The sequence below is a fragment of the Prionailurus viverrinus genome, chromosome D2, assembly GCF_022837055.1.
Source record: "Prionailurus viverrinus isolate Anna chromosome D2, UM_Priviv_1.0, whole genome shotgun sequence".
Taxonomy (NCBI): domain Eukaryota; kingdom Metazoa; phylum Chordata; class Mammalia; order Carnivora; family Felidae; genus Prionailurus; species Prionailurus viverrinus.
In genome coordinates, this window is record NC_062571.1 from 47,319,580 (window position 1) to 47,347,260 (window position 27,681).

A 27,681-nucleotide genomic window follows, 5' to 3' on the forward strand; every position below is an offset into this window, starting at 1 on the left:
CACTGATCTGTCACCTCAATCATTTTGTTCTTTAGAGAATGATCTAAAAATGGCATCATCGAGTATGTGACCCACAGTGAAAACTGGCCTTTTTCACTCAGAAAAATGCTATTGAGATCCATCCACATCGTTGCATGTATCAATAATATGTTCCGTTTTATCACTCAGTAGTATCCATGATATGGATATACCAGGGTTTGTTTAACCATTTGCCTATTGAGAGAAATTTGGTTGTTTCTAGTTTGGGGCCATGGCAAATAAAGAAGACTAGTTACATTTAATATAATTATTGAAATGTGAGGACATAAATCTGCTGTTTTATATTTTGTTTCCTTGTTTACTTTTCCCCTGTTCATTTCTGTTCTTTCTTTCTTTCTCTCTTTCTTTCTTTCTTTCTTTCTTTCTTTCTTTCTTTCTTTCCTTCTTTGCCTACCTGTGCATTACTGAATGATTAAAATCTACTTTTATTTATCTATCATATTTTTAAATATATTTCTTTGTGTGAATCTTTTGTGTAAATTTTAGTTTCAGATGTATTGCATTATAAGTACGTAACTTACCACAGGCGATTAGCATAGAGAGTTTTACTAGTTCAAAAAAAGTGTAGAGACCATAAGTCTTTTAAGTCTTAAAGTCTTCTTTTAAAACTTTAATTTTCTATAATTTATATCTATCATTTTTTATACATTTCCTCTATATGCATAAAAAAATACACTAAGTATTTCCCAAAGTCATTTTCATACACAGATGGTCTAAATCAAAGAGAGGCAAAGTGAATTTAAGAAGCGAGTCAGTATCTTGGCCAGCACCAGACAGCCTGGCTTCCAGAATGTTTCCCTTACCACTCTTTCTTCTCCTAACCGAGGGCTTTTCTTCTTCAGAGTCGTTTGTTCTTGTTGGCTGATTAGTCTTCAAGGGTTTGCCATAAAGCTATTCTAGGGAGATGTTGATCGGATCCTGGGGATGGAGACAAGAGACTGAGGCAATTACTCCAGGTCACGGAGGCAAAACACAGGAAGGGCAGAGGTGATACAGGGGTCACCTGGGTCATGCCTGGCTTTCAGAAAGGACAGTGACTGGGTTAGCCTAAATAGGGTCTTTGTTCCATTTGAGGAAAGGGAAACCCCATGCTTTTCCTATCAAGTGTTTTTAAGCTTAATACAATTTCCAGGAAGGAAAAGTGACTGTGTATTTTAGAGCGTGAAGGAATGTCAACATCAAGCCTTTTTTCTGATCCAAAAAAAAAAAAAGCAATAAAATGTGGAAGAGGACACACAACTCACCTTTATCTCCAATCTTTGCGCCATTCTAATGCCAGTTTTCCTGGCTAACCAGGTGTCTAACATGAATGTATACTATGGAAAATCAAAGCCCCCTGCCCATTTATTTGTCAATCCTCATGAAGTTAACGATGCTTACAGCCCTTTCCTAAGACATGGCTATGAGGAAGAAAGCAGAATAAAGCACCTAGACCAAGGATGGCAGATAAGACAAGGATGATGTCATCTTGCACACCAACCACTCAGTTGGCAGCGAATCCAGGATTGGTGCCTGGAGATTGTTCAGGACCAGGCATGGTGGAGGAAATATGCCCTGACAGGGCAGGAGAGGGAGGTGGAGGCAAATCCATGGTCCAGACCAGGAGCCCGCCTAGGGGCACAGGGAGACCTTTTATTCTTAGTTCCTGTTCTCTGCCAATCCCTTTGAGTGACTAAGAGGGGAACACTAATTCTAAAGAACGGAAATGGGTAATATCCAAATAACTAGCCAGGATCATATGCCCTTGCATGGATTCTGTACTTCTTGGGTGAGAGAGGAAGTAGCTAAAATAGCAGAATGGTGACCTTAGTTAGGGACATGTTCAAGGCCAACGTGCCAGTGATGGCTCCTGAGCCTAAGGCATGACATCTCATCAAGCACTTCACAAACATGACTGCTCCACCCACCTTGGGAAGGGCTTCTAGTAAATCATTTCAGACATTAAGCGAAGGGGAAAATGTAAAGGGTGGTACTCAAAGCTGACCAGGATGTAGTGAAACAGAGTCTCTAATATACTACTGGGAGATACATAAATGTGTAATCTTGTTATAAGTTATTTGATGGCATGTATTAAAAATTATTTTTAAAAACCATACTTCAACGTATTTGTAATAATGAAGCTATACCAAGAAAATAATGCAAAAACAGTTTTTAAAGTCTTCATCATATAGGCTTCCATCACAAAATGATTTCTATTAGTGAAAAACCGGAAACAGCTCAAATGCCCAACAGTAACTTATGTGCGTGTTTGGCTAGCTTGCAGATGTTTAAAATTGTGGTTTCCAAGACCATGTAATGACTTAGTTTTCAAAGCAGGATAAAAATGATGTAAATGCTATAATTTTAACTGCATATAAAAATATACACAGGAATAATAAGGAAATCTGCCCATATTATAGCTGGCTTACACTGTAGAATTGTAGCTACTTGAAGATGTTATATTTAAAACTCTGTTGTGGTTTTGTTATTTTTATAATGGAAAACATTTAATAAAGGGAAAAGCTGAAAAGGGAACTTTGATTCATATCTTCAGAGATTTTAGGAACAGTTGTCACAGCTAAGCATTACAAAGGAAAATAGCAGTAATGGGTGAAGAAATGAAGTATGCTGTCTGCTATGGTTTATAATGCAAAAAAGAAGTAAGCTAGTCCTGCTGAGTGAACAGATCTCTGTACTTTTCCACTGACCACTAAAAAACTTGCCACTGACATAGGAAAGTCTTGATTAGGAAAAGAAAAGAAAAAGGCTTTCCTGAATATGTCTTTTGTGATCCTTTCCTTTTAGGCAGTGTGAAGGTATGGATGAGCATGAGTGAATAGTGCATAGAATGTTCTCAGCTACTGTGAGAATTGACTCTACCACTGTCATATTTCTGCCAAAGATCTAGTGTGACTAGGGACACTGTCCAAAGTATTGTTTCAGCTTTGAGATGTACCAAGTTGCAGATCATACAGAGAAATGACTTCTCTTGAGTAATTACTCTGTGTACCATCTGCTTTAGATGCACAACAACCATTATGGTTGGGGCCGGTATCTTCCCCACTTTATAGATGAGGGAACTAAAGCTAAGTAAGATGTCCAGAGAAATGACAAGAAAGAAGCAGAGCTGCCCTGGACCTCGATCTGTCCAGCTCCAGAATCTTTGGCTTTTCTCGCTGCTTGCACGTATCTTGGCACATATCTCCTAACTTTCTCAGACAACGACATTCTGCCCTGCCTTCTTTCAACTGGTCTGCACACAACAAGGCAAGCTTTCCTCTAAGACACAGTCCCTGCACCTAGCCCAATGCCTGGTAAGGTATTTATGTATTGACTGCACCAACTCATACCTGCACCCATTCTTTCCTTGCTCCCCCACAAGAGTCTGGAAAGGAATGGGACATAATAATATGGGAATGCACTCTCATTCATTCACAGCCAGTCAAGAGCTTGCAGATTCAGTCTAGAAGGCTCCTAGAGCAAATTGTGCATGTGCAGACAAGAGACAAAGATAGTACTGCTTTCACCCCCAGATATTACCTGCCAACACTTAATGATACTATCTGCCCATCTCTGTGGCCCAGATTTGTCACCTTCCCAAGACTAGATGTCCATCTTCCCTCCTACCAATCCGTGCTCTGAGATCCCTGACTTCCAAAACCCTGAACCAAAGCATTCCCATGGAATGAACTCCACATTTGGGAGCTGGCAGTTGGTCCTGAAGTGTATGACAATGTGACTAAGAGCATGCTAACAATATTGGCTGCCCTGGCCACGGGCTGTAGTCAGGAGACTTCTGGGAAGAAGTAGGATGGATGGCCCTTTTCTGACTCATTGTGCCTGTACATATGGGTGTGTGCATGTAAAGAAGAGAGAAACGTGTGGAATGGCAAAGAACTAAAAGCCCTTCAGTCAACAAAATCACAAGCCAAGGAGGTAGGGAAAGGTATTTTATGGGCTTGGCTGGAGGAACTGTTGCAATAATGGGGGGATCCCATAATTCCCTGTAGATGCAGCCCCCTGCCATCTTCCCTCCCTCCCTTTCCCCTTCCTGCCTCAGGGTCAGGGTCCCAGGTCACCTCCAATCTTCCTGTGAATCCTTGGCCATGGAGTTGGGTGAGACCAGGTTAGAAAAGATGGCCCTTCTTGGTGTTGCTGCGGCCATAGTCTTGATTTTATTCAGCTTGTCCCGGGCCTGTTGGCATTTTCTCAGGCAAGTCGTACACAGATCCTTCTCCTCCACCAGATGCAAGCTTTCCAGCCTCCTGATGGAATCTATGAATGTATCTGACTCCTCTGTCTTGGGAAAGGGATTTCGCTTTGTGTTGAGCTTTTTGAGCTTGGGGAGTTTGGAGATACTTTTGGGGATGGTGCTCAGCATGTTGTCATGTAGGCCCACTTCATGGAGCTCCTTCAGAGCACCCAGCGTGGTGGGCACACTCTCCAGATGGTTCAAACCCAAGTTCACAGTGCGGATATTCTTGAGCTGATTGAGTTCTACAGGCAGCCCATTGGTGGTCAGCCTGTTGTTGCTGACATTGAGGTAGAGCAGAGAAGCCATCTGGCCGATGGACTCAGGGAGCTTGTCGATGTAGTTGCTGTGCAGGTCCAGCCACCGCAGGTTCTGGAACTTGGAGATTGAGTCAGGGATCTTTCTGATCATATTCCGGCTAAGGTCGAGCTCATCCACATCATTCAGTCTCAGGATGCACTTGGGGAAGGTGGTAATTCCCATCTTGCTCAAGTCAAGGCGTTTTTTCCCATCAAATGTAATTTTGACACAATTCTTGGCCACATTAAGGGTAATCTTCTTGCCCTTGGTGCCTTTCCCGCCCTTGGCCATGTTCTTTTAGTAAGGGTGTATGTTTGGAGTGTGTTGTTCTGATTGGTTGGTGATCGGTTTGAGGGAAAAGTCACAAGAAACTGCTAGAAGATATGCTCTGACAAGAAGAGAAAATATGTCTAGTTAGAAGATGATGTGAGGGCCTAGACTCCCCCCCCAATTGTAATGCTTCTCTTGCTAATGGTTAGAGACGAGATAGACAGAAATTAGGGCGTCAGCAGGAGTAACCTAGCCAAAGATCTTTAGCAAATTCAATTCCCTCTTCAGGGGTGCAAGGTTGGCCTGAAGGATGCTCAACACCCCTCTGTGCCATTCCTTGAAATATGAATCTCTCCATTATCCTGGACTCCTCCTGCTAAAGTGTGTGTGTGTGTGTGTGTGTGTGTGTGTGTGTGTGTGTGTGTTCTTGGCTATCGGCCACTTCCCAGACCCTCACAAAAATCTAGTGTTTCCTTCAGTTATCTCATGAATCCTTAGGGTGGGTGTGCTGAGTTCTCAGAAGCAGCATAGGGGCACCTGGGTGGCTCAGTCGGTTAAGCATCCAACTTCGGCTCAGGTCATGATCTCACAGCTCATGAGTTTGAGCCCAGTGTCAGGCTCTGTGCTGTCAGCTCAGAGCCTGGAGCCTGCTTTGGGTTCTGTGTCTCCCTCTCTCTCTGCTCCTCCCCAAATTTCTTTCTCTCTCTCTCTCTCTCTCTCTCTCTCTCTCTCTCTCTCTCCCTCAAGAATAAAGAAACATGAAAAAAAAAAGCAGCATAGCCTGGATATGAAATGAGGGGGGAGTGAAGAATGACTTACGTATTACATCTCTCCTCACCTTCTGGACCCAGAGGCACTAGTCACGCCTTAGCTACTATCACTGCAGTGCAACAGAAACAGCCCAGGAACGTCTTTTGCTCAGCCCACAAGGGAGAGTGTGTGCCTACGCTGTGCGGATGAGTGTGGAGGAGCCAGGGTTGAGCCTGGCAGAATGTAAAAGAATGCTGTCTTTTTCTACTTCCTACCCCCTACACCTCCTCCCTTCACAGACTTCACACTGAAATTCAACTGTAGACACCTCTGCACTGGTAGGTATGATCATAGTTATGACTGCCGCCATACAGAGAAGTAGAAGGTACAGAGTCATGGGTAGCTTCTGGCCTCAGAATGCTTAGCTTAGAAGTCTAGATATACATTGAAGAGTTTTCTTCAATTTTTAATGCCACAATTTTCTCGTTTATGAAAACATCCCCCCTGTAGGGCTCTTGGGGAGTGCAAGTTATCTAAGTATAAAGCACTTACAACAGTGCCTGACACATAGTAAAAGGTTGATGAATGTTAACTATTAACTATTATTATCAGAACTTTGCACATATTCCTTTTAATCTTCAACAATCCAGTAAGATCCATCGGATTATCGTCATTGTAAAGGGAGGAAGACTGAGGCTCAGGAGCAAGGAAGATCTTCAGCTGGGAAGAGAATGAAAACTGTTCTTTCTTGTTCTAGAGGCTGTTTTCTAAAGCCTGCTTGCTGATTTTCTATTTTGGGCCAAGCTCCCACCCTGAACAAAAGCATGCTGTCAGGAGTCAGATGCGGGCATTTTCCCACTAAATTAAAATATTAATTCTAAGTAGGCTGTGGAAAGTTAAGTATGTATATTTTAAATCTCCAGAGCAATCATTAAAATAATATACAGACATAGGAAAAACCAAAATACGAACATTAAAATGAAACTGTAAAAAAGAAGTCAAGTAATCTAAAAGAAAGCAGAAAAGGGGAAATGGAGCAAAAAACCCAACTATTAAAATGGTAGACCACAATCCAAACGTATTGACACTTCCATTAAATGAAAATGACCTAAACACAGCAATCCAAAATATAATTATCAGAATGAATAATAAAATAAAAAGACCCAATTATATGCTATCTACAAGAAATCTACTTTAAACCAAAGTAAGTTAAACTAAAAGAATGGAAAAAGACATACTACACAAACATTGAAGGAAACCTGGAGTGACTTTATTAATATCAGACAAAGTATGTTTCAGAGCATGAAAACTTACCTGAGATTAAGAAGAATACCACATAATGATAAAAGACACCCTTCACCATGAAGACACGAAAATAATAAATGTATATGTACTTAAGACCAGAGTTTGATATAAAAGAATTGAACACTGGTAAAATTGAAAAAAGAGATAGATCTGTCATTAGAAGTGGAGACATCAATACTTGTCACTCAATAATCAACAAACCAACTAGAGAGAAAATCACAAGGAACAGGGTTTCTCAACCTTGGCTCTACTGACATTTGGGACCATATAAATCTTTGTTGTTAGCAGAGGTGGGGCAGTGACGGGGGAAAGTTCTGTTCTATACATTGTAGGATATTTAGCCAGCAAAAGGCCAGAAGAGTCTACCCACTAAATGCAAATAGCTCGCTACTAGTTTTAACAACAATAATGTCTCTAAACATTGCCAACTCCTCACTGGGGGGCAAAATCCCCGCCAGATGAAAACTGCTGATCTAATTGGCACATAAAACATTCTGCCTAGCAACAGAATACACATTTCTTTTCAAGTGCACATGGAATATTCACAAGTATGTACTGTATTCTTGGCTATGAAACAAATCTTAACAAATGTAAACAAATTGAAATAAGGCAAAGAATCATCTTTGAAAATAATGGAATTGAAATTAGAAATCAATATCAGAGCGATAAGTGGAAAATCTCCACAATTAACAATTAAGCCATATGTTATAAATATTCATGAATCAAATAAATCTCAAGGGAAATTAGAAAATATCTTGAACTGAAGAAAAATGAAAATAGAATATGTCAAGACTTATGATATGCAACTAAAGCAGTGATTAGAGGGAAATTTATAGCTTTAAATGTTCATACTAGGAACATTTTTAAAAAGAAAGGTCTCAAACCAATAATGTAAACTTCCATCTTTTTTTTTTACTTTTTAAAAAAATTTTATTCATTTTCTGAGAGAGAGAGAGAGCGCACAAGCGGGGTAGGGGCAGAGAGGGAGAGAGGGAGACACAGAATCTGAAGCAGGCTCCAGACTCCCAGCTGTCAGCACAGAATCCGGCACAGGGCTCAAACTCACAAACCACACGATCATGACCCAAGTCAAAGTCAGACACTTAACCGACTGAACCACCCAGGTGCCCCTAAACTTCCATCTTTAAAAACTAGCAAAGAAGATCAAAATAAACCTAAAACAAGCACAAGGAGTAAATGGTAAAGAAAGGGGAAGAAATCAATAACATTGAGAGCAGAAAGACAACAGAGAAAATCAATGAAACTAAAAGCTGATTCTTTGAAGAGATTAATAGATTTGAAAGTCTCTAACCAGACTGATAATGAAAGAAAAAGGGAAAGAGAAGGCACATTTTATGAATATCAGTAATTAAAGAGACAGACATTAAAGGAATAATAAGGGAATAGTACAAACAACCTTAGAAAAAAACTTAGGGGTGATCAAACACAAACTAAAAATCTCATCAGTAAAGAAATATACAACTTATGAAGACCAATATTCATTAAAGAGACTGAATTCATACTTAGAAAACTTCCCTTCCCAAATCTCCTGACCCAAATAGTTCTATTGAAAAACTCTACCAAAAATTTAAAGACAACACCAATTTTACATGATCTTTTCTAGAAAATAGCAAAGGGAGCAATGCCAAACTTATTTTCTAAGGCCAGCATTCCCCTGATACTAAAATCACACATAGGCCATATAAAAAAAGAAAACTGCAGACTAATATTCTTCATGAATATAGACACAGAAATTCTCCATAAAATATTAGCAAAAAGAATCTAGTAATATGTTAAAAGAAAAATACATGACAACCAAATGGGAAGGCAAGGTTGACCCAGTACTCAGAAATCAATGTAATGCAGCATACATCATATTACTGCATTAATTAAAATTAATTAAAAAGAAAACATACATGATCATATCAGCTGGTGCTGAAAAAATTTATGGCAAAAGTTAAAATCCATTCATGACATCAAACCAGTAATAGAAAGGCTCTTTCTTAACCTGATAAAGGGCTTACACACACACACACACACACACACACACACACACACACACAGCTCTACAACTAATATCATACTTGGTGATAGACTAAATTTCCCTCTACATTTGGCAACAAAACAACAAGGTAAACTCTCAGTATGCCTATTGAATATCATATTGGAAATTCTAGCCAGTGCAATAATGCAAAAAAAATAAGTCATACAGGCAGGAAAGGATGAAACAAAACTCTCCTTACAGATTACCTGCTTGTTCACCTAGAGATTTCCAGAAAATTTTAAAAACACTCTTAGAAGTAATTAATGAGTTTAACAATGTTGCAGGGTACAAAGTTAACACCTTGGTTAATACACACATACGCACACACACACACACACGCACACACAAAACCACTTCTATATTCCAGCAGCAAACAATTGGAATTTGAAATTTGGAAAATAATGCTCCAAAAAATAAAACACTTGTGTATTACACATAAGTAACACAATTGTACAGGATTTCTGTGATGAAAATTACAAAACACTGATGAAATAAAGCAAAGAAGATCTAAATAAATCAAGAAACATAGCATGTTTATGAGTTGGAAGACTCAGGATAGTTAAGAAATCAATTCTATCCAAATTGGTCTAAAGATCAATACAGATTCCAGCAGGATTATTTTTATACGTGAATGAACAGACTTTAAAATGTGTATTGAAAGAAAAAGAAACTAGAGGTCCAAAAAATTTTCAAAAAGAAAAATAAAGTTGAGGGATTCATGCTTCTAGTTTTAAAACTTACCATATAATTACAACACATGGTTTTGGTGAAGGGAGACATACATAGATCAGTGCAACAGAAAACAGAGTACAGAAATAGAACCACACAAATATGGCCAATATTGTCCATTGATTTTTGACAAAAGTTCAAAGGAAATTCAATGGAGAGGCAATGAACTTTCCAATAAATGGTGTTAGAACTATTAGTCACTCAAAATAAAAAAAAAATTGAATCTCAAACTATTGAAATTAATTCAAATGAACTCAAATTGGATCACAGATATGAATGTAAAGTATAAATCCATGAAACTTTTAAAAGAAAACATATAAGAAAATCTTCATAAGCTTGAGTTAGGCAAAAGTGCAATTCATTAAAAAAATAAAATACTGACAAATTGGACTTCCACAAAAAATTATTGCTCTCTTAAAAAATTTGAGAATAAGAAGACAAGCTACAGAATGGAAGAAAACATTTGCAAAATACATGTCCAACAAAAGGACTGTCATCTAGAATCTATAAAGAACCCAAGGTCAACAGTAAGAAGACAAACAATACAATAAAAATAAAATGCCCAAGAGATTTAACAGGACTTTTCACCATAGAAGTTATGTAGTTGGTAAATAAACCCACAAAAGGTTGCTCAACATCATTAGTAACTAGGAAAATGCCAATTATAATCACAAACAGATACCACTGCACAGTTATTAGAATTTCTAAAATAAAAAACAAAATGAAACATAAAAATCTATATAGCACAAAGATTTGGTGAGGATATAGGACAACCAGAGCACTCCTGCATTGCTAATGGGAATTCAAAATGTTACTCTGAGAAACAGTTTGGCAATTTCTTATAAAATTAATTGTATACTTATCCTATGACCCAGCATTTCCCTGACCAGATAATTACCCTAGAAAAACAAAAATTCAGGTTCACACAAAAACTTTTCCATGTGTGTTTAAGTCTACTCTATTCATAATTGTCAAAACCAGAAGAAAACAACACAAAGGCCTTTCAGTGAGCGGATAAAGAAATTGTGGCATATCCTTATTATGGAACACTATTAAACATAAGACAAATCTACTGATACATGGGACAACTTGGATGAATCTCAAAAGCATGTTGCTGAATAAAAGAAGCCAATCTTAAATGCTTATATAATGAATGATTCCATTTATACGGCATTCTGGAAAAGCCACAATGATAGTACAGAAAACAGATGAGTGGTTGCCAGGGATCAGGGGCGGGCAAGGTTTGACTACAAGGGAGCAGCAGGAAGGAGTCTTCCAGGGTGCTGGAACTGCCTGTATCCTGACTGGTGCTTATGGGAATGAAGCTGTACATATGTCAGAACCCAGAGAACTGTGTGCTAAAAAAAGGAAATTTTACAGGTTTTTTTTTAAACTCAAAAAGATTTAGGACTCCATATTCTCTTTCTGTCCTTTTCACTGTGGCTGCTTGCTTAGCCTGGTTTTGGACTAAAAGTCTGTGACTTTTTATGCCCCCACTTAGCCCTGTCCTGCCCAGTAAAAGGCATCCAAATGTGTACCATGTGGCATTGCTACGGTACATGTGCATATCCCCACAGGGAACAGCGATGCATGAGGCACATGTCAGAAAAACTGCCCTACTGCACTTGAGTTGAAATCCCAATTTAAAAAAAGATGGGCCGGGGTGCCTGAGTGGCTCAGTCAGTTAAGTGTCTGGCTTTGGCTTAGGTCACGATCTTGTAGTTTGTGGGTTCGAGCCCTGCATCAGGCTCTGTGCTGACAGTTGGGAGCCTGGAGCCTGCTTTGGATTCTCTCTCTCTCTCTCTCTCTCTCTCTCTCTCTCTCTCTTTCTCTCTCAAAAATGAATAAACAGTTAAAAAATGTAAAAAAAGATTGACGAAGAGCAAGGGATCCTGTGTTCTCATCTTAATGCTTATTAATTGCTTTCCACATTATAATGTTGTTAGATTTAGCAAATAAAATTACAAGTTCCCAGGTAAATTTGAGCTTCAGATAAACAACAGAACATTTTTAGTATACATGTGCCCCACACATTGCATAGTTCTGTATTTTATTGGGCAATTCTGTCACATGGTTCTGAACAAATGTAAAGTTTCCTTTGTTCATGATCCTGTATTAGTTCTTTGGGACCAATTTAAGCTAAATCCATGTGCTTATTCCTGCATTCATTCATCCATCCATTCATTCATCCACTCATAGAGTAAGTATATTGAGAGCCTGTTATGTGACAAAGCTCTGTGTTACACAAGTGAGCAAAAAACAGGGCCTGTCCCCGAGTTCAAAGAGCTAAAATCTAGATTGCTACTGATTCTGACCACCTGATTCTCCTGAGCTCTCCAAAGTCTGGGCTGTCTTTTGTATTTCTTATATTCAAGATGAAGTTCAGCTCAGAAAGGCCAAACACAATAAGCATGTGCTAGAGGGGCTCTAGATGAGAAGGATGCTTCCAGTAGACTGAAGATCCACCCAGGTGAGCCCCGTTAAGCCTGCTCCCCAGAGCCCATCCACACCCTGGTAAGAAGCCCTCCATCTCTGATGAGTGATGGGAAGGGAACAGCACGGAGCTGCCCACAGAGCACTTCTCCATTAAGGACTACTCCAACAGGCCCTTTGGCTCTGAGCCTGCCCATTAATTACCCGCAAAGCAAAGCAGGGGCTAGATAATGCACTGTACCTCCTCCCTGGTACATCTGGGTCCCCAGATGGCCCCAAGCCAGGTGAAACGTGATCAGCCCCCACCACCTTCACACTTTTCCTCAGGGCCACCCTACCTGGCTGGGTCCCTTGCTCTTGGTTATGAAGAGCAGGTGTATTATATTGCTCAAGGCCCATCCTGACCCCCTATGCTGCTGAGTGCCCCTAGAAGCAGACCAGTGCAGGAAGACCTGCAAAGACACCAAAGACCAGGAATATATGCCTTCTCTCATTCAACTTGGAAAGGTCAGCATCCTGCCCAGTTCTTCCCATTGAGCAGGAGAGTAAGTATTGGCAAAAGAAGTGTAAAACTCATGATCTTTTGATTCAACTAAAACTGGTTAGATGGTCTGATGTTATCAATTCACAGAATCCTCTAATGTCAGAGTGAGACCAACAACCCACACAAGGGAAGCTGGAAATCAGAAAAAGAGATAGAAGTTGATAGATAGATGGAGAGATAGATGGATGGATGGGCAGACAGACAGATGAATGGATGGATAGATGAGTAATCTATTTCATATCATACGAATAGCTGAGAAGCCTAATACAAAACATTTTTCAAGGTACTGAGTCTTTTTATCTTGAACAATTGGTTTTTGTACTTTGGAAAAACTGGACCAGTTGGTTGACTCTAATTTTTAATTAATTTTTCTATCCAGTCATTGTGAATCAAACAGCATGGTGGGACACCCCATGGATATCTAAATTAAAAATGTAATGGCAACCTATATTTTAATACCATCAAAATACTTGCAGGCATTTTTCAGTTGTAAGGTTGTTATCATCACTATGATAATAGAATTTATCTTGTGCTTCGCACTCATGTGTCCTTATGTTTGTAATTAAGACTGATTTTGTATACATTTGATATCTTTAACATCTTGCTAATGTGATCTCACGATAATTATTTCACTCTTTTGACTAATGCACTGAGATACAGGAAAGACGCACTGTAGAACTGAAACCCCCAAACCCTGCCATTTCATAGCCAGTATTGGAACTAACTTCACAGCAAGTTTCATACTGTATGGGTGAGAAATTTCTTGCTTGCAGGCCATCTCTTAAGGGGAAGTGGTGTGAACCTCCTTCAATAAAATCGCTCATGCCAGAGGCATTGCATTTATTTTCTCTCCTGAGTCTCAGAAGACCCATTCACTAGACACGCAAGAGGCCAGCCTCACTTCTGCCGTGACTTTCCACGTATCTTCAAATCATTCCCTGTCACCTCCACCCCTTCCTAAAATGTGCTGTACCTTCTCGTAAGCAGCCATGTGGCAGATGAAGATGTGGGTGGTCACTGTGGGGGCGTCTGTGGAGTGCATCTGTCTGGAACCTCTAGCCAGGTCTCTAAAATAGGCACTAATGTTTGACTCAGGTGTAATTTTCCCCGGGGGAAAAGAATTGCCATTTTGTCTAATGCCCATTCTGGGCCAGGATCTGTGTGCTCCCTCTACCCGTTTTACAGAGTTAGCTGGTCCAAAGTAACTACTGGGGACACACTGCTGGGCCCTTCCTATATCTACACAGCAACTATGCCAAGTATCATTCTGAGTTTGAAAATAAGAGAACTGAGGCTCAGAGAAGTCAGGTGTCTTCCCCAAGGTAACACAGACAACACAGCACAGACAAAGCAAACCTAGATTTGTCTGATACCAAAGCTTATGATCTTTGTGCTACGCTATCCTGCCTTTCTCCTCTCTCTTCTGCTGCCTTTGCTCTAGCAGTAAGAATTGCTTATCCTTGGTGGTGGGCGAGGGGGTGGGGACACATTGCCAGCCCTCTGACTCCAAGGAGAAGAAGACATTTTGGAATCCTAGCACTCCCGGGGCAAAAGATACCTGTACCAGAAATTAAGGCTGCTTGCCCCTCATGTCCCCCAAAAGGTGTGCTGCCGGTTTTGGTCACCTATGGGGTGTCTGATGTAGGAACGAAGATATGTCACAGAGTCGCAGACTCTGGGTGGCCAGACATTCATTTAGGCCCGTTCTGACTTGGCATGGGTTAGCCAGGGAAGTGCAATGCAGCAGGATTAACCTGCAAGCAGCTTAAGGGGAACGGAGTGGACTCCCCAGCTGAAGTAGCTGACCAAACTTTGGCCAAAGTCCCTGCCAGGTCAATAACACAGATGTCCCACTGACCTTTTGGAGGCACCACATGCAAATTGGGGCCTCCGAAGAAACCATTTCAGGCCATTGCCTGCTCATTGTATTGGCCAGGGGCTAATGTGCAGGGTGTTCGTTCTCCTAGATACATACATGGATATGTATCTCTGAATAAGATGAATTTTAAAGGTATTATAATAGCATTAGTGGAATCATTTAATTGTTAAGAGCTTGGAGATTGACGATGAGAGAGAGAGAGTTTAAAGGGTACACATATGCCACCACAGTTTACCTAATAGGCATGTGCCCCCAAGCAGGTGGTGATGGAGATGGGAATCTGTTGTCCCTCAGCTGTGCTAGTCCCCCAGCACCCCCTCAGTGTGAGCTTCTTGCCACCCTGAATTTGTCAAGAACGTAAAGATAAAGGTTTTCATCCAGCATGGTCTGGAAACAACCCACCACATTCCTGGGTACTCACCACAATTTGGGGCCCTCTTCTGCCCTGGGGGGGGGGCTGCTGGCTGTGTAGGGGCCCCGAGAGACTGTATGCAGACCACCAGAAGTTTGATTTTCACCATGTGGGCTCACTAAAATCTAACCCCTGTAACATACACGCCTGACATTCCCAGACAGGAGGCCATCTCCATGTGTCGATCACATGATGCTGTCCACCCCTCCACCCCTCCCCACACGCGTGCTGAGCCCTTAGAGGCACATCATGCCTTCTCCACAAAGCGACCTCCCATTTGCCATTCCATTCAGTCCTCACTACTCTCCTTTGGGGTGGGACTATTCCTCCTACCCTGAGATAAGGACGCTGTGGGGCAGAGTGGGGCATGAAGTATTTTATCCAAGCTCAAACGGCTTCCCTTTCCCCAGGCTTCTGGGTGGAGTGTTCTTTCCATGACATCAGGGCTGCAGCAAACAGAGTGTCTGTTGGAAGTTATCAAGTTCACCTCATGTGGCAGTTATCTGGTTAATCTGATCAACGCGGCTCTAAGTATCTTACTGGGATATTACACACGTGTAGCTTTGTCTACCCTTAATATTATTTACTTCTTTGTCCTTAGCAACAGCGAGGCTCTGTACATGTGCTGCCTGGGAAGTCGTTATCTGTCAAACTGCCCCCTTCCCCTGGCGGATAATAAAAATTCAACTTTTATTTGGAGCAAAAGTTCCCAGGGGGTCACATGGCCCAATAACAAAAGATTATGATTTCTTATTGGTTTAATAGCATCTATTTTGTAATTCTGAATGTACTCTGTTTTAATTGGATTTGTTAAAGGAACAAAAGGGAATAGGTGCCTTACAATTAAAATAAAATATTAAGATTATTAGTTTAACAGACTAGAAATGCCTTGTTCATCAACTAACACATTCAAAATGCACAAACCGACTTCCCCACCCAGGAAAGCGGAGGAACCAGTGAGTCCTGGCACCTCGAAACCTCAAGAGACGAGTCTGAATTCAATTTCAGCCAGTGTGGTTTAAATACTGCTGTGGCCACATAGCAGGTATTGCATTTTCTCCTCACAGCCTCGGCCTCCCTTGCAGATAAGGAAGTGGGCTCAGAAAAGCGGCCTGGAAGGATGAAAAGGGCAGGGGCTTCGGACCCACATGGGTGGCCGCCCATCTCCCCATTTACCATCCAGGTGACCTCGACCAGTCTCTTGAGCCTCACTGAGCTTCAGCTCCCACTTCTGTGAATAAGATGTTAAAAATGGCTGCTTCTGAAGGTGGGGTGAGGGTGAGTGAGCCTTGGAGGCGTATGTTGTGGCTTTGCATGTTGGGGGAGAGGGGATTAGTGGCATGATGAGGACAGCCTCACTGATCAACAGTGGAGTCATGCTTCACAGCCCAGTGTCCTTACTGGGATCCCTGCCTACCCAGGTGCAGACTTCAGATGACTTTCTCCTGCAGCACAAGGAGACATACATAGCTCCTTGAGGCACAGGCCCCCCAGGGTCGCGGAGATGGGGGGTAGTTCTCCTCAACTGCCCTGTGTGTGTGCATTTCTTCTGTACCCCATCTGGCCCCAGGGAGGACTTGCTGAGGGGTGAACAATGGCACAGACCCCGTAATCACTGGCAGGTACCCTGGTGTGGTGCCTCCGTCTGCTATAGGAAAGCCCCTAGCTCCAAGGGGGCTATAGATGCCCCCATGTGAAGCTGTGAGATTCTTCAAAGGGAAGCCCTGAAGATCGACCATAAGGGAGCAGTTGAACTTCCCATGGCCCTTTTGGATTCATTTATTCATTAACAGTATGTACTGGACAACTGCCATGGACGAGGCGTGGTTTTATACAGCAAGCAGAGTGAAGAAGGAGATGAACAAAAGCAAAGAGGCACACAATGCCAGGTGGCCATGAGTGCTTGGAGAAGAAAGAGTCGGGACAAAAGAGGCAGAGATGTTCCTAGGGGAGACATACACTTCTGGGGACAGTAACCAGGAAGGGCCTCTTTGAGAAGAAAACATTTGGGCAGAGACTGAAGGAAGTGAGGATCCAGGGAGATGGGGAGGGTATTTTGGATAGAGAAAACATCAGATGGAAAGGCGCTGTGGCAGAGGGAAGGCAACGGATAAGCAGAGGGGTGAAGGAGGGGAGAAGATGGAAGGAAGGAAGGAAATAGAGGAGGCAAGGTGGGAGGGAGGGAGAGGAGAAAGGAAGGCAGGCAGACCAGAGGCACAAAAACAAAATCAGCCAAAAAGAATGAGAGCAGATAGGATATGGCTCATTTTCCAAATTATACTCTAGCTGTTTTGAGAAAAACCCTAAGGCCTGTCAAACTAAAGAAAGAAGGCCAGTGCCTACACTTCCCCCAGGATGATCACAGACAAGCCCGTGTCCTCTCTAATTTCTACCTGATACAGAAGGAAATGCAGCCTCCCGGCTGGCATCACCCACAGTGTTATCCTGGGCTGGTACCTCGCCGTGGAGTGTGGGCCCTCAGATAGGGCCGGGGGTCCATCAGGAAGCTACCATGTGCAGGACCCCACTGAGTGGGGGCACCAGGGGACAGTGGAAATAAACCAGATGTGGCAGAGGGTTGACCAGGCTGGATTTGAACTGTGTCTGCCATGGGTTCCCTGGGGAGCAGAGCCAAGTCACTTGCCTTTTCTCTGTCTACACTTGATACCTTGGTGATGTCACTGAGTCTCATTGCTTTAAATACATGACTCCCCAGTTTTTGTTTCTTACCTAGACTTCACCCTCGATCCTGGACTTACATATCCTTCTTTCTGCATGCTTAGCATTTCTACTTGGACGGTGTAAAGACACCGAAACACACTGTGCCCAAAACCAAGCTCGCTGTCGACCCGCTGCACCCATAGCCTTCTCTGACCAGGCTGTCAGCAACAGCATCTTGTGTGTCAGGCACCAAACTGTGGCCCCATGCTCAGTACCCCTTTCCTCTTCTACTCCATGTTCAGTCCATTGGGAAATCCTGTGGACTCTGTGCTCAAAGTAGATCCAGAATCCTACCATTTCTCACCACCTGCCCAAGAGCCACCGTGGGCTGAGACCCTACCGTTTGCCACTGGCCATTTGCAGTGGCTTCCTACGTTGATTTCCTGCACCTGTCTTTACCCTATGCGATCTCGTCTCAACACATCAGCCAGGGGACTTCTTTTACCACAGCCACCATGTTACTCCTTGGCTCACAGCCCTCTAGTGACTCCTGTTTCACCCAAGTAAGGGCTGGAGACCTTCTAGTGGCCCCATGGCCTGACCCACTGCCTCTCTGAGGGACTCCCCACCACTCGCCCCCATGCTTACTCCATATCCACCACCCAGCCCGGCCATTCCTCTAACTGCCCCACAATTCTTCTCTATAGCCTTTGTTCCAGCTGCTTCATTATTCTGGAAGGTTCTTCTCTCAGGTATTTAGTGGACTGACCTGTTGATCTTCTTCAAGGTTTTGGGTAAATTCTACCTTTCCAATTCAACCTTTCTGATCCCCCAATGAATGATGCAAACTAAGCCCCAACGTGCATGGATCCTTCTTGCTCTGCAATAATTTTTTTTTTTGAGGTTTATTTATTTATTTTGAGAGAGAGAGTGCATGCGCAAGTGGGGGAGGGGAAGAGAGAGAATCCCAAAAAGGCTCTGAGCTGTCAGCACAGAGCCCAACGTGGGGCTCAAACTCACAAATGGTGAGATCATGACCTGAGCCAAAGTCAGACACAACCGACTGAGCTACCCAGGGACACCTGCTGCACTTTCTTCCATAACACTTAACACCTAAATATATTTTATGGTAGACTTACTTATTAAGCTTATTTTTATTGTCTGTCCCTTGCTCTCCTCCCTCACTAGACTCTAAATTCCCAGTGCTTGGCAGACAGGAGGCCCTCAGTCAGTATTGGTTGAATGAATGAATTGTAGTGCTTAACAAGGTCGTTCCAGTTCCCTTGACCTCAGAAAGGGGTCAGCTTCGTCCCAGATTCCACAGCTTTTAACAGCTGCTATGTAATCCTCTTGACCCACTGTTTTTCCACCTACTTTGAAAGGACTTCTAGAACATGCAGACTATTTTTTAAGGGAGAAGTCTACAGGGGAAAGATGTTACTTTCACACCAAATATTTATTAGTCACCAAGTGTGTACCCAGCCCTGGGCGGGGCACACTTGAAGATAGGAAGGCTTTCCAAATAGCTGCATACAATGGCGTGATCAACTTTTTGGCTGTGAGATTAAGTGTGCAGGGAGACTGGAAAGCGGGTTAGTAGTACAGCAAATGAAATTTTAATTGGGTTAGGTCAAAGAGAAAGAAAAGCTTCTAAAAGTAGGAATGAACAAGTGCAAAGGTAGAGCAATGGAATCAAGCAGGAGGTCTGAGGAGATGGGGCTGACCATCCCGGAAGGGACGGGCCCCCCGGCTATCCAGGAAGCACAGATGCCACTTCTAAGCATTTCCCTTCAAGAAATAAGAACAAAATGTTCTGTATAAATATGTTTATGGCAGTGCCACTTAAAATAATAAAAACAAGTGGACACAATCCACATATCTAACAATGGACAACTGATTAAATAATTACTGTGCAGTCATAGAATGAAACGGATACTCAACAGTAACTAAAACAAAACAAAAACATCATTTTTCAGAAATGCTGAAAGGAAATCTTTTGAGATATAATGTTATGAAGAACACGTTACATGCACATATTACATCAGCGCTCTCAGGAGCATGCATGCAAGTCCACAGAGAAAAAGTTGGAAGAACATCCAAATATTAGCAAGAATGCCCTCTGGGTATTATGGTATCGGGTTATTTTTACTTCCTTAAATGCCTGGGTAGTTTCCAAATTATCTGCAAGATTCTGTATCTACAGAATCTATTTCTAATTAAGAAAGTTACAAACACATTCACCCACACTCATACACACACACACACACACACACACACACACACACACTTCCTTTTCAATCGTATGAGTTCTGTAAAACCACTCATATCACCCTGTTTAAAATAGACGTGGTGTGTGTGTGTGTGTGTGTGTGCAAGAAAGATTTTAAAATATTGAGCATATTTGAATCAAAGAGGAAATCTGAGAAAATATTCCCCAGACAAAGACAAGGAGGGACCGCATATGCAGAGAGCCACAGTTTTGGGGGTGGACCAGCCTGGCTCACATCCTGAATTCCTACTTCCTCCTAATGTGTAAGAGAAACCATAGTCCTTCTCTGAGCCTCGTTCTCCTCAGGTAGAGTGGGGCAATGAGAAGATTGCGTAGGAGGAAAAGGCCAGGGTGTGACAGGTGCCTAGTGAATGGGAGCCTTGGTGATGGATGGTGATGGTGTCGCTTGTGAGTTGAGAGCCCCGATTTGCCTGGTGGCAGTTGCAGATGGAGGTGGGGGAGCACCGAAAAGCGCCCCACCACCTGCAGACATGCGACTTAAGCGGGAGGCAGAGAGCCCAGTTTCCAGGCAGCCCCATGCTTGGCCATGCTGACAGTGGTGGTGGAGGAGGGGCAGGGGGAGGGAGCCATTCTTGTTCCCTCCAGAGATGTTCCCTCAGAGCCAGCAAGCCCTCCACTGCACTGAAAACCCTGATCAAGCACAGATGAGCATGATATAAAAACCACATGGCCTTTTATGTGTTGGTGGCCCAAACTATGATGCGATGTAGGGGAGGATATTTATTTAAAAAGTGGCTAACTTTTCTCCATCCAGAGGGGGAGGCCACTGGAAAGATCAGGGTCTAATTTTTAAAGGGATGCTGAGGTTAAAGGGTGCAAAAGGGTGGTTTGGGGCTCATGGCTTGTATGTTAGGCACCTGTCTTTCAAAAGTGCTGTTGGCTTCTAATCTTATTTTTTTCTATAGAAATATTTCCTGAATTCAGATTTCCCACTCCTCCTTGAGTCTTTATTGGGCTTGCTTGAAATTATTACTGAAGTATTCCGCACTGTCACCCCTTTTCTGATTTTAGGCAGATAGATATAACTTGCTGGAAATGGTAGGAAGAATGGCCATAATGACAGCCAGCAGCACTTGGTTTAGGGTGGGGCAGCTCTTTGGCATTTTCCAGATAGGGATGGTGCCCAGGTGGGAGCCATTTTGTCTGTTCCCTTCCTGTCGTGTATAAAGGTACTTAACAGAAGGCAGTCACTAATAGAAGCAGGGACCACAGAGGCTTTGAGGCCATTAGAACTGGGCTCCACCCCATCTTTACCGCCAGCCTGGTTTTAATCATGAGCTCAGTTTACTGGTCAGCAAAACGGGTCAGAAAATTGTAGGTTGTTTTGAAAAGTAAATGTGGGGATGAGTATATATTGAGTGGCCAGTGTGGAGCAAGTGCTAAGTGCCTTTATGATGGTAAATACTGTTAGATCTACCAAACAGCACCATAGTGATTGCTTCTCTCCACTGAGTAGCCCTAGGACACTCCCCACTAGTCATCAATACCAGGTTTAAGACTTGCGGACGGATCTTTGCAGATTCCCAAGGGCAAAAGCCTTTGCAACCTTTTAAACACAAATGATTAATGATAATACTAATAATAAAAGAAAAAACATAGCAACAATTAGAAGATACAATTATACCTTTGTCCACTTGTAACCTCTAGAGCCTGCTATAGCCCAAGCTACTCACTTGCCCATTCATTCATTCATTCATTCATTCAACACTTGTATTTGAGTCATTCTATAGGTCAAGGTCAGGTCGGAAGATACACAGTGAACAAGGCAGACATTGCTGTGTTTCTCATGAAACGACGATTTTCGGAGAAAGCAAGTCAATCAATAACAACAAAACATAACCAAAAAGACTTGAGCTCAGTTCAGTTGGTGTAGATGTTCTGCAAAAAATCAAAACTGGTAGATGTCAAAGGGAATGCCAAGGGTCGGGAAGAGAATATTGGGGAGGAGGTGGCCAAATTTAGACTGAGAAGGTCGGGGAAGTCATCTCAGGTGACATTTGAGGTGACACTTGATGAAGTCACATGGGAGGATTTGGAGAAGAGCACCGCAGAAAAGGTGCACTAGGTGCAAAGTCCTATTGGGGGGGGGGGGTGGTGCTTGTGGTGTTTAAGAGAAAGGAGAAGCCAAAGGGGCTGGAATAGGGACAGAAAGAAGGTGCAAGATAACGACAGAGAGCTGGCCAGGGGCTGCAGGGCTGCATGAGGTGGAGCATGTGAAGTTTAGAGGCGTCACCCCGGCTGCTGGGAAGTCTGCAGAGGTAGGGAGGGAAGAGTAGACAAAGACAGCCACTTGCAGGCAGGAGAAGAAGGTGGTGTGCACCAAGGGGGTGGGCAGGAGGAGGACGGTGCATATTCGCCATATGTGGTGGGAGCAGAACCAATGGAAGGGTCTTGTGGGTCGCCTATGTGGGTCAAAGAGAAAAGGCAAGAGCAGGCTGGCATTTTGTATACGTGTTTCTATACGTGTTGAGTGCTTATTTTATGTCCAAGGGCATCACATGTATTGTCTCATTTAATCCACCCATCCCACTTTACCGAGAAAGCACCTCGTGAGCCTCCAGAGCATGTCCCCTGTCACAGTCACATGCTGGTCAAGCAGAGCCAGCATCTGCTCAGTTTTCTTGTCTGAGGGCCGAGCTGCCATTTGGCTTTTCCCTCGAAGTTTGATTTGACAACATCCTGTGATAAATTTGGCCCTCTGGGCTGACAAGAAAGCTGCTGACTCATCGTATTTTCCAGACACTAGCCTAAACTGAGCTGGAATCTGAGGGGACTTTCACTGCACTGAGGTTAAGCCCCATCCTTAAGACTCACTCCTCACAGCAAAGAAAGCATGTGCGTGTTACCAGACCCAGCTCTGGGGGCCGAGATGAGATCTATGATGTAGACTGGCAGGAAATTGGAGGTTGGCAATGAACCGAATTGGCCATGGACGGAAAGCTGGCGATGGATGATGTGGCAGGGAAACCCGCCATGCCTGTTTGGAGGGGGGCATGTTTCAGTGCACACCTTGTGTTCTAGGGATACCAGGGACCAGGAAACATCACCTAGTTTGGCTTTCCCATCGCCCAGATGATGGATGGATGGAGAAAGCACGCCCACCTCTCGTCAGCAACAGTAGGAGAACCTAGGATCCCCAAGAGGAAATTGAAGCCACCAAGCACTAGGCCCTAAAAATTGGTCTCTAGACAACCGTGGGGGTTCAGGTGCTCTGCAGAGTGGGCAGTGGCTGTCTCAGTACCTCCCTTCTCCTCTGCAGGCTGAGGCTCAAGCCCAGAAAGCATATGAGTCACCCTGGCTTGGAGACCAGTCGCAGCTCTGTCTCTCCCTAGATATGTGACTTTGTACACATTTCCTAACCTTTTTGACTCCCCATTTTATCCCAAGGAGTCAGCGTTCAGTACTTGGCTCACATAACATCACATACAGTTCATAAATGTATTGATAGCCTACTATGTGCCAGACCCTGTGCAAAGCAACAACACTGCATAGTTTTTAACACATTTGAAGTTTCTGCTTTCAGACTGTGTGTATGGATTATATTGACCACCTACTACGGGCCAGACATTTTACAGATATCCTAAGGAATTCTTACAACCTGATGTACTGATCTTCATCTCCATGGGACATACGTGGGACTAAGGCTCAGAGAGGCCAAGTAGCCTGTCCAAAGTCACCAACCTTTTCCCATTTACGACATAAGGAATGTGTTCTAGTGTGTTCCTTGAAGAGTCTCTCCTCGAAAGGCCCAGCCCCACCTAGGACTTTACTTGTTAATGGATCCCAGTGTTCAGGATAACTTGTGGCAAGGGTTTGCCTCCAGACTTTTCAAAAGATGGATTGTGCTCCCAAAGCTACCACAGTCAGCAGTAATCAGGCTCCAGCCTCATGAGTGAAGAGAACCCCCACTGCAGTTTCTTTGAGGGGTCAGTCACCGGTGGGGTTCAGCAGCAGTTCAAACACTAGTCTCCCCTGCTTGTAGGAGCAGCAAATTTTACCTTCTCAATTCAGACTCAGACTTTGGCAAGAGACCCAAGCATGACTCCAAAGGCCCAGACTCACACACCGACCTAACCAAGCTGAGCCATGGCCCCGGGCACCCAAGAAAGCCCTGCTGGGTCCCCAGCTGGGTCCCCTACTAGCTGCCCTTCCTGCCTGGGGCTCGGGGCCAGCTTCCTCCTCTCCTAAATAATGAATTAGCTCGCGTCTGGGGTTTGTAAATAAAGCATACCTACCGGGAGAACCGGCCATTTCCAAAGTTGCTTACTCAAAGGAGGAAAGCAAAAAGCAGAGTTTGAAGCCGTGGGTTGTTGGGCAAAGTTCAAGTAAATCGATAAATGCAGGGCCATCACCAGAGAAAAACTTACCCTGTTCATGCCAGTTCCTCCTCCTCAACTGTGAAACTTTGTCACCAGGCAACAGGAGACCCAGGACCTGGAGTTAATTAGCATAATCTTGAGGCCAGCCTGCAAAGTGGGAACACAATAGCTGAAACCAGACACCCCAAACTTCCAGGCCAGCCAGCTGCCCCAGAGGGACCCTGGCCTGCCTGGGGCTTTCCTCCTGGCCTCCCCCAGCAGCGCATGGGCCTTGGGGCACTTAGTTACCAGGCAGAGCAGGCTGTCCATGGCCACCCCCCGGAAGTGGCTGTCCCTGCTAACAGGGAACAAAAGCCATGTTTGCCTCTTTTAAGGGACAAATAATCTTACTTTTATATAAAGCATTGAGTGAGTCCCATGAAATATCATTTGATTTCCTTGTTGTTTGTCCAAATAGCTTTTCCAGCTCTTTGATTTGTGAGAGAGAGATCTTTTCCCTGTTTACTTGAATTTAGTTCTTGTAGTTTTCTTTTTGTGCCCTTTATACACTATTAAGTTACAACGACCATGCTCGGAAAAACCATACAATCCTGTAGTCACTTTTTCCTCTATTAATATTACATCAAAGGCTGATGTGTAATTTCTAAAGTCTACCTTTCGACTGAATGTGGAAATACTGAATCTAGTGGACTTTGCTTTTCCTGTTGTTTCCGGCTTGGCACTATTGTGAATAAGGTTGCAATGAATGTATTTGTACATTTATAATCATTTTGTTTGTTTTTTCTTTAAATTACATTCCCAGAAATTGAGAAAATTGGCAACAAGTTTAAATATGAAAACTATTATGCAAATAATAACATTGTAGAAAAATTTGAAAATGCATACATAGAAATAAAGAAATTTCTCTAAATTGCAATACCCCAAAGAAGTTAAGAAATAAAGAAAATAATTAACAAATAAAAAATTGAAATGCAAAATTAATCCAACCACTATGCATTTTGAAAAGTACAAAAAAAAAATGGGGCGCCTGGGTGGCTCAGTCCGTTGAGCGTCCGACTTCGGCTCAGGTCCCAATCTCACGGTCCGTGAGTTCAAGCCCCACGTCAGGCTCTGGGCTGACGGCTCAGAACCTGGAGCCTGCTTCCGATTCTGTGTCTCCCTCTCTCTCTGCCCCTCCCCCGTTCATACTCTGTCTCTCTCTGTCCCCAAAATAAATAAACATTAAAAAAAAAAGTACAAAAAAGCAAAATCAAACAGTTTAAAATAAAAATACAGTTAACCACAAAAACTTTAAATAGAGGTATACCACCACTGTTTTGTTTACTGAAAAACCAAAAGAAAAAAGATCATTTACTTTCAACAATAAATGGGTTTAAAATAATTATCAAATGCAGATAAGTAGAAAATTAAAAATTACCTGAAGTTCTGCTACTCAGTGTATTTCCAGTTAGACTATTCGTAAAAGGACATCATTTAAATTAGAAAATAAATAATATGAAAATCATAAAACACAGATAAGCATAAACAAAATCAATATTTCTTTTAAATTTTTAACATTTATTCATTTTCGAGGGACAGAAGGAGACCGAGCATGAGTGGGGGACGGGCAGAGAGAAAGGGAGACCGAATCCAAAGCAGGCTTCAGGCTCTGAGCTGTCAGCACAGAGCCCGATGCAGGGCTGGAACACACGCTCCGCGAGATCATGACCTGAGCTGAAGCCAGACACTTAACCGAATGAGCTACCCGGGCGCCCCAAAATCAATATTTTAGGAAGAAAATACAGAAGGAGATGAATACATTTTAAAATGCAGATTTGTAAAACCTTATGAAAGTAAAGCCGCTCAATTTCAGCATCTCGAGGTAACTTCTGTTGGATATGCTTCCACTTTTAATACACGTACAGCTTCATGTTTATGCCATGGGTATGCAGTAATAACTTGGCTACCTTGCTAATGCTTACATTTTTAACTTCAAATTACACAAATTACTGGTTTTTCAGGTAAATGCCTTCTAAGTCAGCCAAAACTAAGGCTTTTTTTTTTTTTTTTTTTCAACGTTTATTTATTTTTGGGACAGAGAGAGACAGAGCATGAACAGGGGAGGGGCAGAGAGAGAGTGAGACAAGATCGGAAACAGGCTCCAGGCTCTCAGCCATCAGACCAGAGCCCGACGCGGGGCTCGAACTCACAGACCGTGAGATCGTGACCTGGCTGAAGTCGGACGCTTAACCGACTGCGCCACCCAGGCGCCCCCAAAACTAAGGCTTTTGTTGTTACTGGTTTTTGGTTACTTTTGTTTTCTTTTCCCCTTCAGAGGAAAGAGCTTGTCTTCCAAGCCAGGGCCCTGGGTCAAGGTCTGATCCTGGCAATGTGTCGGGTATTCACGGGACCTGCTCCATGCCTGCTTGGGGTGGCTCCAGCAAGCTGTCACGAACTCCCCCTAGTCTGCAGGATACTCCCTCACTGCACACGTCCATTCTTCATCTGTAAATGGAAGTAATGGCTGCTACATTGGGTCTTTGTGGAAATTAGACAACGGGTAAAACGTCTTTGCAATCTGTAATGCGTTTGACAGTTATTGGTATTTTTAGGTCTGTGGGTGAAGGGGGTGGGAGATACAGGCTTCCACTTATGGAAAGAATAAGTCACGAGAATAAAAGGCACAATGTAGGGAACCCAGTCAATGACATTGTACTAGCGTTGTATGGGGTCGGACGGCAGCCACACATGTGGCATAACGTATACAGATGTTGAATCACTATGTTGTACCCCTGAAACTAACATAACATCATGTGTCAACTATATTCAAGTAAAAAAATATATAAAAATTTTAAAAAAGAAGAAAAAAACAGTGTAGGAGTATACACAAATTCTCAAGTTAAATGAAATAATAAGTCAGAAGTGGAAAAATAAAAGACAACTACATAAGACAAGCACATAAACAAATAAAAAGCTAAAAACCATGGCTCACCTTTGGTTAGGTGTCTTGGCACCACGGGTAATGGGTCCTTTGCTGATGGCAGTGAAATGATGGATCTTCCTTGGAGCTCATAGCCGATGAAATGAGAAATGGGACACTGACATGCCTTTGTCTTCTGCACACCATTCCACCTGGTGGCAATGTCACAAAAGACCACCGGTAAAATTCTAGAACACTTTGTGAAATGGAAAATGACAGAGGCTGTCTCTTAGTTCCTGAACTATAATAAGTACCTTTTGTTTCCTTCTTCCTGCTCCCCACCCCAACCCCCTGTCAAACTTACACAATACAGTAGCAAGACGAGCAAGCTTGGCCGTACTAACTCCACATCCTTGTAACTCCACTGCCTCAGGAAGGTTCACCACATGTCCTTTTCAAGGTGGTGACCCTCACTGTCTCCAGCCTGGGCTCTGCCCGTGTTTGCAGCCTTCGAGGCGGCCTGTCTTCCAGAACTAGGATAGGTGGCAGGCTCACAGACTGAGCCAGAGAACCAAA

At 43.0% G+C, this 27,681-nt stretch overlaps 2 protein-coding genes across 8 annotated transcripts in view; one reads left to right on the forward strand and one right to left on the reverse strand.

The window, feature by feature from the left end:
• WDFY4 (WDFY family member 4) overlaps nucleotides 1-27,681 on the forward strand; it is a 291,014-nt gene that overhangs the window by 218,530 nt on the left and 44,803 nt on the right. The gene's annotated exons all lie outside the window — the stretch shown is intronic.
• LRRC18 (leucine rich repeat containing 18) lies at nucleotides 558-27,663 on the reverse strand. The gene is made up of 4 exons (XM_047824345.1): nucleotides 27,178-27,663; nucleotides 24,255-24,353; nucleotides 4,098-4,958; nucleotides 558-957 (listed from the first exon to the last, which is right to left on the reverse strand). Exons 3-4 carry the CDS (start codon nucleotides 4,859-4,861, stop codon nucleotides 936-938), a joined length of 786 nt encoding a protein of 261 aa, XP_047680301.1. The 5' UTR covers nucleotides 4,862-4,958; nucleotides 24,255-24,353; nucleotides 27,178-27,663; the 3' UTR covers nucleotides 558-935.

Coding starts and splice junctions, on each gene's coding strand:
- LRRC18 (XM_047824345.1), bottom strand. CDS start 4,861: ATGGCCAAGGGCGGGAAAGGCACCAAGGGCAAGAAGATTACCCTTAAT. Junction 958..4,097: donor GATTCACAGGAAGATTGGAG/GTGACCTGGGAC, acceptor CTCCATCCCCAG/GATCCGATCAACATCTCCCT.